The sequence below is a fragment of the Myodes glareolus genome, chromosome 9 (genome assembly GCF_982192425.1).
Source record: "Myodes glareolus chromosome 9, mMyoGla1.1, whole genome shotgun sequence".
NCBI lineage: Eukaryota > Metazoa > Chordata > Mammalia > Rodentia > Cricetidae > Myodes > Myodes glareolus.
The window spans coordinates 43,738,315-43,750,727 of NC_142034.1; the positions used below are offsets into that span (position 1 = coordinate 43,738,315).

Genomic DNA, 12,413 nt, shown 5'->3' on the forward strand with positions numbered 1-12,413 from the left:
GAGCTACACAGAGAAACCCTGTCTCGAAAACCAACCAACCAACAAAAACTAATTTAAAACCTTGCACTAGGGGGCTGGAGAGATGGCTCAGTGGTTAAGAGCATTGCCTGCTCTTCCAAAGGTCCTGAGTTCAATTCCCGGCAACCACATGGTGGCTCACAACCATCTGTAATGAGGTGCCTTCTTCTGACCTGCAGAATATTGTATACATAATAAATAAATAAATATTTTTTTAAAAAAAACCTTGCACTAGAAGGCGTGATGGTAGCACCTGTCATCCAGCACTTGGGCTGCTGAAACAAGGAGACTGAAAATTCAAGATCAGTCTGGGTCACATGATTAAACAAACTTTCCCCCTCCAATCAAAAAGATTGTTTTATAGGGGCTGGAGAGATGGCTCATTGGTTTAGAGTACTGGTTGTTCTTCCAGAGGACCTGAGTTCAATTCCCAGCAATCACACAGTGGCTCACAACCATCAGTAATGAGATCTGGTGCCCTCTTCTGGTATGCAGGTGTACACGCAGATAGAACACTATATCCATGATAAAATAAATAAATCTCAAAAAAGACTGCTTCACAACATTTTTATTGCATTCTACTGTTCTTTTATTGTTGTATTGTTGTTTTCTTCCCTCCTTCCTTCTTTTTTTTTTCTTTTTTTTTGAGACAGGGTTTCTCTGTAGCTTTGAAATCTGTCCTGGAACTAGCTCTTGTAGACAAGGCTGGCCTCAAACTCATAGAGATCCACCTGCCTCTGCCTCCCGAGTGCTGGGATGGATTAAAGGCTTGCACCACCAGCGCCCAGCTGCATTCTATTAATCTTTCTGTATCAAGTTATAAGTTACTTGAAGTTAAGAACTAAATCCTAATAACCCATGTTCCTTGACAGTGACTAGTCTGAAAGTGTTCCATGTGTTGTATCTACTGTATCCATTTACTTTATCTACTTTACCATGCATGAGAAGGCGTTTACATGGATTTAAATCCCATAATAAATTAGGATTACAATCTCTACTTTTCAGATCAGGAAGAGGCTAGGAGAAGACTTGCTTAGGGAAACTTTCATTCAGAGAGACTCACACTCTTCAGTTACTTTGCTAAGTCTTATCTAAAATTTTCTTATTTAAAAACGTTTTGGGAGACTGGAAAGACAGCTTAATAAACAGTTAAAGGTGCTTGCTGTTTTTCTAGAGGATCTGAGTGCGGCTGTGTCCAGGCACAGCTCACAACCAAGATCAGATCAGTTTAAGAGGATCCACCATTTTCTTCTCCAGCACACTCTTCTGGTCTCTGAGGGTACCCACACACATGTGCCATACGATCTTTTTAAAAGTAGTATTGGAGCCAGGAAGTGGTGGCACACTCCTTTAATCCCAACACTTGGGAGGCAGAAACAGGCGAATCTCTGTGAGTTCAAGGCCAGCCTGGTCTACAAAAGATAGTTCCCAGACAGGCTGCAAAGTTCCAGAGAAACCCTGTCTTGAAAAACCGGAAGTAGTATTGGGGCTAAAGCTAGGGCACTTGGCAGAGCTGCTGCCTAGTGAGTGGTGTTTAATTGCAAACACTGGTTAAGATGTTGCCTCTCACGGTGACCAGTGTATCTTAATAGTATTTCCTCATCAGCATCACCCAAGTAAGGTACAGGCAGTGCACAAACCAACTGAAGTATAATTAAGTAATTTTCAACAATTTGATTTTGATATTATTTTAGGATTTTAGTGCTGTGGGTCACACACAAAGCCTCCTCCATACAAGTAAATACCACTCACTTCTAATAACAAATTAGCCTTTGGGGAAACTCAGCTATAAACCTCTCCTTAGAATACTAATTTCTCAACAGGACTCCATCCTGAGTATTTGGACTCTAGAATCACATGACCAGAGAGCAATGGATGCTTATTTATAAACATCAGTTAAAAGCACTTACGTTATATAGACTGTGTTTCAAAAGTGGCTCTGTTGAAGGAGTCCATTTCTTAGTCATTCTGTGGCTTATTGCACTTCCTGGAATTGCTACTGATAAACTTCCTCTGCTGCACAGAAACCATTTCAGTGTGCGAGAGGACCATTTCTAATCTGAGTCACCAACGTGTTCTGTTAGACCAAGAGTTTGCATTGTGCGAGAGAAGCTATCAGGTAAGAAGACCTACACAGGCCATTTCATTTCATTTTTGTTTATCTGAAATTTATTTTAAGAATCAAGTATTATTAATGTTTTACAGTTGAATTCAGCTCTTGACAGTTTAAAGATGACTACAGAAAGTTTTTTGTGGCTCTGCTATATAGAATTTTAAAAATTTATGTTCAGGGTTGATATTATCTGAAAGATTTTTATCAAAGTTTTACTATTACCAGCCCCTTGAAGTTTACCCAGTCAAAATATTTGTTAACATTACTTTAATAATTTAAAAAACCCTAAAAGTTAAAAATAAAATAAATTCCATGACTGAATTTCCAGCCCTGAAAACACTGTTGACGAGTTCTAGGTGCTGGGGCGACAGGCCGGTGGCAGAGCCTGCCCAGCGTGTGTGATGCCCTGGCTTTGAGCTGCAGTGCCACAAAGGAGAAAAAAAAGGCTAATTTACTTTCTATAAAGGCTTTCTTCTCATACAGATTTAAATTATCATATCAATTTCTTTTTCTTTCTTTCTTTCTTTCTTTTTTTTTTTAAGAAGTTAGGATTTCAATATGTAGGCCAGGCTGGCCTCTATCTCAAGAGATTCTTCTGTTTTTATATCACAAGTACTAGGAATAAAAGCATGAACCATCATGCCTGGCCTAAATTATTTTTATTTGCTTATCCCTTTTAGTTTATGCACTATGGGAAAGAAATTAGATGGATACTTACTATGTGTTTTTTATATAAAAGGAATTTTATATGTAAGTAATAATTATGACCTATAACCATTATGTCATTTTAAAAGCTCCATAAAGGAAAACTACTATGACAAAACAGGTATGCAATTATTCACATCCTCCATGTGCTTATCTCATATACTCTAAACTGATCATCTAGTGAAGAATATAAAGACAAAAACAGCCACAGAAAAAATATTTTGTGCCAGTGGTGGTGGCACACGCCTTTAATTCCAGCACTTGGGATGCAGAGGCAGGTGAATCTCTGGGAGTTCAAAGCCAGCCTGGTCTACAAAAGCTAGTTCCAGGACAACTAGGGCTACACAGAGAAACCCTGTCTTGAAAAACAAACAAAAATTTAAAAAGTAATGCATGTGAAATAAACTAAAAAAATAAAGATGCTTTTAAGCTCAGATTTGTCTGAAACAGGGCTAGTCTCAAGTTTAACAGTTTCTATGTTTTCAGCAAGTTCCTACATAATTCTACTTAGAAGTACCATGTGAGCAATTGTGATCTTGCTAAATAAAAATCTCATGCCTTTTAAGGCTCAATCTTTTTTTAAAAAGTACCACAAAATACTCAGTAAACTGTAATTATGACAGTTTATGTGCTAACCATTTAAAACTCCTAAACACAGACCCCTGTGACTGATGCGGGTTTTCTGGTATTTCTTTTCCTACCCTTCATGTAAGCCTAGCTCCAAAAATTACTTACACTGTCCCAAAGACCTTCCAAGAGTTTCTTTCTGGCACAAAGTCTTTCTCATTCCGAATTCTACAAAAGGCTCTAGCATGTCATAGAAGACAAAGGTATATGGTTCCATATTAGTGCCACTACTTAGAGCTGTGACAGTTTGCCAAGTTAACCGACTGTTCTCTTTGTTTAATCTGGAAGATGAAAACTTAATCACCTAGGTCATGCAAATGGATCCTGTTGGCCAGGAATTTTCTGGATGTTCAGTAATAGTGTGCTAATATTACTGATTAAAGATAGCCCTAAAAACACTACTTGGAATTCAAAATCAATTTCCTTTTCTGGTTTCTTCTTTTTATGGCTTCAAAATTTCACTAGTTAGAGATAACACTAATACTATTTGTTTATCTCTTATATGTTTACTATATTTTATTTTTCTTGCATTTTTTTGGGGGGGGTTCAAGACAGGGTTTCTCTGTAGCTTTGGAGCCTGTCATGGAACTCGATCTGTAGTCCACACTGGCCTCAAACTTACAGAGACTCACCTGCCTCTGCCTCCCAAGTGCTGGGATTAAAGACGTGCGCCACCACCATCTGGCTTTATTGCTATTTTTGGTTGGTTGGTTTTGTTTTTGCTTTTTGGGGACAGGTTTCACTCTTGTCTAGCCTGAAACCCCCAAGCAGAACTAGCTGGCCTAAGATTTAGTGATCTGCCTGCCTCAGTCTCCCAGAATAAAAGGTATGCACTTTCACACCCAGATATAACTTATTTTTCTTACACCAAAATAACTGAAAGACACGATATTTTGTGTGTTTATTTGAGACAGGGCCTCAATGTGTAGCTTTGGCTGGTCTGGACCTCCCAAAGTAGGCAAGTCTAGCCTCCATTTCAGAGATTCACTAGCCTTTGCCTCCAGTGCTGAAAATAAAAACCTGAGCCACTGCACAGTTCAAAGACAAACTTTTTGATGCAACTGTCTATACTTGCCTTTTCCCCTTAGGAATACTTTTCAAAGTTCGATTCTTTATTAAAATGATGTATTTCTTATCATAGGCAATCTAACAGGAACAATTTTACTTAGGTGTTTTCGTGGTACTGGGGATCAAAATTCAGGGTCTTGTGTATGGTAGGCAATCACTTGGAGCTCTGAGTCCTGGCAGCATGTGACAAGTACATGTCTAACCCCAGGGAGCTTCTTCTTCATTGTAGCGGTGCTTCAAATACTGGTTCACTAAAACAATGTACATTCTCCTTTTTAAAAATAAAAATAAATTTCTGGGGGAAAAAAGGACCAAAATGACAGATTTAAACCTCAGATGCCAGTCTAAAACATAGAGAGAAATGTTGCTATAACATTTATAATATAACAGAGAAATCTGGATTTTCTTGAGCTGATTAAAGAATTTCTAAGAAAAGTCTATCCAGACCATACATACATTCTTCGTAGTTAGCAGGCATAGTTTTGGGTAGTATCAGGGACAGTAAGGGTGGAAGAAATCTTAAGAACCCTTGAAGCAGACAAGGGATCCTGTAATGACCTGGGTGGTCCACACAGGCCAGTGATGGGGAACGACAGTTCCTAACTCCTCGTTTACCTAGGTCAGTCTCTCCCTAACTTCATTTTACCTACTTAGTAACTTCTTGATAATTAATAAGCAACTACCAATTCCAACTTTCTTCTTCTTCAATACTTTTTCTAATCGATTTCTCCTTTCCCACATATCTGCCGTATCCTAAAACTTGTGCAGAGCTTCTCCGTAGTGTTCTAGCTTTTAAAATTATTTTCACTCCCATTCCTAGTGTATTCTAAATTTTTATCCCTTTTCTATCCCCTGCCCCAAATTCAACTGACCACCATCTTTCTCAGCAGAAACAGTGTGCACTTTAGGCACACACCCGTTACATAGTTTGCATGTACATTTAATAACTCTGTGTATTCCCAAAATTATTAAATCCCACATTTCTTCTTTTTGTCTTGATGCTTCTTTTCTAGAGTATTCTGAACTGCTTTAATAGGACTTTCACAGACTCTAGCATTCTGCTGCAGCATATCACAGGACGGCACATAGCTAAGTGATGAGCCAGAGAAAGTGGTAGGGTGTTTGAAAACTGAGTTTTGCTTTTACTACGACTGATAAGTGGAAACAAAACACTGAAGTTTCTAACTTCCTACTGACATTAAAGGTGATGAACCTATCAAAACTTGATCTTACAAACCAAACTGGGTTTTATAATTATGTTCCTGTTTTGGCTAGTTCCTCCTCTATTTCCTTTTTCAGCTCACTAAAAAGAGGAACCGTATGGTTTCTTTATTTTAAGCAAAGTCACAAAAGAGGAAACATTTTTAGCTAGAGACAATTCATAGCCTATATCTTCTGCTGCTTTGGAAAGCATTTTCTAACAACATTTACAAAATGAAACCCTGAACATCATTTTCTAACCAAACCTTTTTTGGGCAACCTAAAAAAATTACTGTGTGGAACAGCATGAATGATGACCATCTAGAGATGAGTCAGACCTTCATATCCATGCCAAAAATTTCAAATGTCTCCTTTTAAGAACCTTGAAAAAGGAATAAAAATCAGAATTTACTTAAATTTTATTTTCTATGCTTATATTATGGTAGAAATCTTAGTAAAAAGTAAAGGTAAGCCAGGTGGTGATGGTACACACCTTTAATTCCAGCACTTGGAGGCAAAAACAGGTGGATCTCTATGAGTTTAAGGCCAGCCTGGTCTACAGAATGAGTTCCAGGACAGCCAGGGCTACATGGAGTCCCAGTAGCCAGGACTACTGTTTCAAAAAACCAAAATAAATAAAGTGAAATGGCAAAGAAACAAGAGGCCCAGCACAGATTAAATATTTACTGAACAACTAATATAGAAGGTATAGGGGATCACATAAGAAAACATGAGCAGTAGGAGGCCAGAAAGAGTGTAGGCTTCAGAATCACATGGTCCTGCGTAAAAATTCTCAGGCTATTACTAACAGTCACCCTCCAGACAAATTGCTCAACTTATTCCACTTTGCTTCTATGAAGATTAAATAAAATAAAGTACATAAATCACAAATTTATGGCATACTTATGTATGTATTTTCTTTTGTTTCTTTCTACCTTAATGAATTTTTTAAAAAAAAATCTTGTTTGAGGTGATGAGAATAATAATAATAGAAAATGTGAAACATAATTTTAAAAAACTCCCACAATTATTTAGGCAAAGAGAAGCAAAAGTGAGGTATCCTAAGAAAGCAGCAAGTCAGTAAGATCAGAGGAAATTCAGGAAACAGCTATTTGTAGCTGTGGTAAATTACAGAGAACTTGGTTTAAGAAGGGGAATTTAAATTGAGGTCTACAAGATGAAGATAGGTTCAGATCAGTCTGGTCTATAGAGTAAGTTCCAAGACAGCCAGAGCTACATAGAGACACCCTGTCTTGAAAAACAAAACAAAACAAGAGATAGGTTCAGACATGTAGTCAGCAGGTAAGAGGAGTAGGCAAAAAAAAAAATAAAAAATAAAAAAAAATAAAAAAACATAGTTGAAGACATTGAAAGATGACATAATTTAATATCTAGGAAGCATGTAAGGAAGTTAAAGCTTGGTTTATAAGTTTTTCTCTAGACAGAAACAGTGAATCCTTACATGAAGTAGCAACCAGATCATACATGTTTTAAGAGTAATTAATCAGCACCAGGCAAGGGAATTCAAAGAGATCTGTTTTAAATTTTAGACTTCAAGCACTAGAAAGAAAATACAAAGGAAGAGACAAATAAAGAAAAAAAAAAACATATTTTCTCTTGTAAGTCCAGGTCCTTCCAGCTCAAGCTTGAGATCCTAGCACTCAGGAAGTTGAGACAGAAGGGCGTTCTTAAAACACAAAAGAAGGAAAGAAGGAAGAAGAGAGGGAGGAGAGGGAAGGGAGAGACCAAGAAGGATGTCATGTCTCATTATCTACTATACTATCTACTTACCATACTAGTGGTAGATGTATAAGGAAAAAAAAATACTACTCAAACTGTCAAAATCTTTTATTATACCTTTGGAGTCATGGAAAAACTATTTCTTATATATGCCAACTAGTATCTAACAATCTGAGATTTTCCTTTCCTTAATATTAAGAACAGCACTGTTATTTCAGACAGCTGACAATGGGGTATGTGTGTGATGTCCAGAACAAGCCCATTATACTCAGCGCTGACAATGTCAGCACAAGGCTCACTTTAGAGTGTGAGGCAACTGAAAACAGCTAAATTAAGTGACCTTACATGCAGAGTTAAGCGGACAGAGTACAACTTTGGAACTTAAGTTGTCAAGTTTCAGCATCTACTACATCCCACAAAAAGACAGCTGACAAGCCTATATTGTGTCCTACCTCGCCTGTGCATGCTTTCTGGGCTGGGAAATATGTGTGTGTGTAATTGGTTCTTATTTATAGTAGCCTAAGATTTAGATCTGCTTCACCATCTCTGGGAAACCTTCCCAAAGTCTTCCCAGGCCAAATCAGTTCCTCTGTTCACCTACTGAGTATGAAGAAACATCAAATTACTACAATTACTTTTATGTTTTTGAGACAGGGTCTCTCTATGTAGCTCTGGCTATCCTGGAGTCCTGTGAGTTCCAAGACACACACACACACACACCATGCTGGCTTTGAACTCACAGAGATTGCCTGCCTTTGCTGGGAGGATGAAAGACATGCACTACCGTGCCCATCTGGAAAGTCACTTTTTAAAAATATGCTGAATTTACTGATCATGAGATAGATAAAATGTCCACTAAAGAAGTTATATAAATGGACTCACAAAGGAGTTGTAGGCTGGATGTGCAGGTTTGGTAGTTATAGCACAAGGTTGAGAGTGGAAACTTAGAGAAGCAGAATAAAGAAAAGCGAAAGAGAGTGAAAGGCTGACTATCAAGCATCTGTATTTAGGAGACTGCGGAAAGGAAGGTATGACTAAAGTGGCAGGAAAGAAGACCACTACAGAGATGCTGAACTGCTGGTAAAGGGATCACCCGTAAGGTCAAATGTGAAGAACAGAGAGTAAGGGAGAAAGGAAAGAGAACAATTTTAAGGCACCACGGTCACTGGTGCTCTCCGCTGAGGCAGACCACTTATTTCTAGAAACAGAGTGAACAGAGTAGAGAGCACATGGTTCAAGCAGTTGAGCTTACACACTTGAGAAGAAAGAAAGCAAAGGAGTGGAATCTGAGGAAGCTAGAAGGGCTGCAAGTTTAAGTGGGGGGGGGGGTTATAAAAGAATTAAGACTACTTCTCCGGAACTCCAAACGATGTAGTATGAACTGGAATATTACATTCTGTCAAGTATAAACCAGAGTAAACACTAACCAAATGCCTAACCACTCTATTTCAGGTAATGAAGAGTAAAATATAATTAGACATAAGATGATAGCTAACCATCTTTCCTTTCTCTCCCCTTTTCTCTTTCTTTCACTGTGAAATCACTGGTAAGGAGGAAACATTTTGAAATGGATTCCAAGTATTTTGTCTTACTTTTGCTTTGCCAATACCTGAACAATACATTTTTCTCAGAAACAGAAGCAATTACAACAGAGCAGCAACCACAGTCCACTTCAGTTACACCATCAATGTTATATGATGCAACTAATTCTCAAAACACAGCAGGGAATACTTTAAGTCAAACAACACAAGTCAATGTTTCTTCCATACGACAAATACTGCCTGACAAAATCACTCTTGGACAACCAACAGCAGCTGCTTATGTCTCTTCTACAGAACCAGTATTGCACACTTCTGCAAGACCACTTACCTATAACATCACCAGACAAGCAATATCAACAGTCAACAGCTCCTTCCCACAAACATCACTATCTGAGTTCACTTTGGCCAATCAACCATCACCTTCTACCCATAATTCCACTAGACAATCACCAAGACCTCCTGTCTATACTTCTACACAACAGCCATCTGCTCCTACCTCTTCTGGGAAATCTGTACTACAGACTGTTCAGAATCAACCCATAAAACCAACACCAACTATTTATTCACCTAGGACTAACAACTCACCAAGGAACACACCACTGTTCACTTCAGAACCAACGCGTGGCAAAGGAACTGTACAAAAAACCAAATACAATGTAGTAGCTGCTATATTAATTGGTACAATAATAGTTTCTATGTTAGTAGCTATACTCATGGTTATACTGTGGAAATATTTGAGAAAACCAGTTTTAAATGATCAAAACTGGGCAGGCAGGTCTCCATTCGCAGATGGAGAAACACCAGACATGTGCATGGATAACATTAGAGAGAGCGAAGCATCCACAAAACGTGCATCAGTTGTTTCACTTATGACTTGGAAGCCAAGCAAAAGCACACTGTTAGCAGACGACTTAGAAGTTAAGTTGTTTGAATCAAGTGAACACATCAATGATACCAATAACCTCAAAATTGAGAGTGGAAAAGATCAAATAAATTGTGTATCAGAAGACAGTGCTGATCGGTCAACAATTGGCACCGCTATATCATCTTCAGATGACGCAGATCTGTTCCTGCCACCTCCCCTTCTTGATCTGGACGGGCACCTATCTGACAAGCCTACAGTAGTAATTGTACCTCCTCTACCAGATGATTCTACCAATCTCCAATCATCTCCAGATAGTCTAAATCGAGCATGTGAAGATCAAGATCAACAGCCATTTCCGCCACCCCCTGACTCTAACTTGTCTCTGTCAGCAGTAGATTGTATAAACAGTCAAGAGTCTAACCATGAGATTCAGCACCATGAGTTCTCTACTCCTGACTTCCATCAGGATCTCACCAACTCCCTGCCACCACCACCTCCAGAGCTGCTGTAAAGTGACAGTTTGCTTTTGAGCTTGTGCTCCATCCTGAGATGACTCCATCCTGTTCCTGTTCATGGTACAACACACAGAACATGACAACTGGTCACACACTGGCTTCTGTTTAGAAACTACCTGACACCTGAGTGAAGTCAATGTACACAGGTAGATTATTAGAGTGGTATATTACCAGTTATAGAACTTATTTTTAAAGCAGAGTACCTGTTATATATGTGAATAATACATATGTCAATAACATAACCATTTGGAAACATGTAAATCTATATATACTTACTGCTACCCAATAGATTTTCCCCTTGAAAGGCTGTATATAAACTGTGTTGACTAAATAAAATTTTATTTTTCCATCTCAAAATTTTGGGTGTAGTAGAAGTAAGAATTTTCAAATAGTCTTAAGTTTTAATACTTCATATACTAAATAAATATTTTTGATTTATGGGAATGAGAGATTAAAATATATGTCTAAGAACAAGTCATTTCCAGTTTTGTTTTTCCTGAAACACATAGACACAAAATCATATTAAAACATGAAATCAGAGGGCTGTGCTGGGGAGCATTTACCCTGAAAAAATAAGGACCTACCATAAAATGCACACATTTTTTCTTTCTTTTTTTGTAACTAAACATTTATGTGTATGAGTGTTTTGCCTACACCATACATATGCCTGGTGCTTGAGGAGATCAGAAGACGACACTGGGTGCAGGATCCCCTGATCTGAAGTTACCGATGTTTATCAACTACCATGGGGTGCTGGGAATTGAATCTGAACCTTCTGCAAGAGCAGTAAGTGTTCTTAACCACATAGCCACTGCAATTCCTTTCCTCTTCTTTCCTACTCCTAGTCTTCCTCAAATGACAGTTTTTACTTCTTTTGTATGCTGGGGAGTAGGGGGTGAAGGTGCAAGGAGGTAAGTGGCTTTGGAGGTTGGAGAACAATTTTGTGGAAGCTGATTCTCTCCTTCCACACCAAGGACAGAATTCAGAACTCAGGTCATCAGTCCTGATGTGTGATAGTTTGATTGTATTCTGACAATAAAGTTTGCTTTGAATCAAAGGGTGGAGCTAGCCACTAACTGACCAAAATTAACCATAGAGGTTTTAGGGACTGAGGAAGTAGTAAGGTGGGGCTGAGAGAGGATCTTGGCCTTTTTGGAGGAAGTCACTGGTGGCTGCTCTGCTGCTTCTCTGATTTTTCAGATTCATACCCTGATAACTGACTCCCAATTTTTTATTGATAAAGAATAATAAGATGAATGTATTAAGCACCTTTTAGTCACTGAGCCATCTCACTGGCCCCAAAATGTAGACTTTTTTTTAAAAACATGTTAGGGAAGCATGAACTAATAATCACCTAGACAAAATCAAGTGCTATGAAGGAAAGGAAAGAAAAAAACAGAAGTGGTGGGTATGTTTCTTGCTACATATTTTATACCTATTTTTAAATTTATGTTATCTTATTTTTTGTATTTTGAGACATGGTTTCTCTGTGTAACAGGCTGTCCTAGAACTCATTTTGTAAGAACAGGCTGGTCTTGAACTCAGAGAGATCCACCAGTCTCTGCCTCCTGAGTGCTGGAATTAAAGGTGTGCACCACCATTGCCCAGCTATACTTATTTTAAAATCACATTTTAATCTAGAAACGCTAAAAAAAGAAAATAAAAAGAAAAATCCATACATGTGCACATGTGTACAAATGTGAAATGTTAAAAGAAAAATCCGTGTATGTTTGTGTATGTGCTCTACCTGTCTGTGTGAGGATGTTTGTGGAGGCCATAAGAGGGTGCCAGACACACTGTGAACTGCTGTCACAGGTGATTATGAGTTGTCATCTAACATGGGTGCTGGGAACTGAACTTGGGTCCTCTAATAGAGCAGTAGGCTCTCCAGACTATTGAATCATCTCTATAGCCCCAACCACCCTTTTTAAATGTAGTTCAACTTTAAACCACTACCTGACCATTGATGAGTATGAGACACTAGATAGGTGTAGGCACAACCTCGGTCAAAGTAGAGGGGT

General features: G+C 38.4%; 2 protein-coding genes across 8 annotated transcripts in view; one reads left to right on the top strand and one right to left on the bottom strand.

Moving 5' to 3' along the window:
- Positions 1-12,413, bottom strand: part of Nf1 (neurofibromin 1) — a 255,492-nt gene that overhangs the window by 64,905 nt on the left and 178,174 nt on the right. The gene's annotated exons all lie outside the window — the stretch shown is intronic.
- Positions 1,995-10,749, top strand: Evi2b (ecotropic viral integration site 2B). Its single transcript, XM_085695477.1, has 2 exons — positions 1,995-2,137; positions 9,023-10,749. Exon 2 carries the CDS (start codon positions 9,039-9,041, stop codon positions 10,386-10,388), a length of 1,350 nt encoding a protein of 449 aa, XP_085551603.1. The 5' UTR covers positions 1,995-2,137; positions 9,023-9,038; the 3' UTR covers positions 10,389-10,749.

Excerpts from the sequence above, each read along its gene's own strand:
- Evi2b (XM_085695477.1), top strand. The coding sequence starts at position 9,039 with ATGGATTCCAAGTATTTTGTCTTACTTTTGCTTTGCCAATACCTGAAC.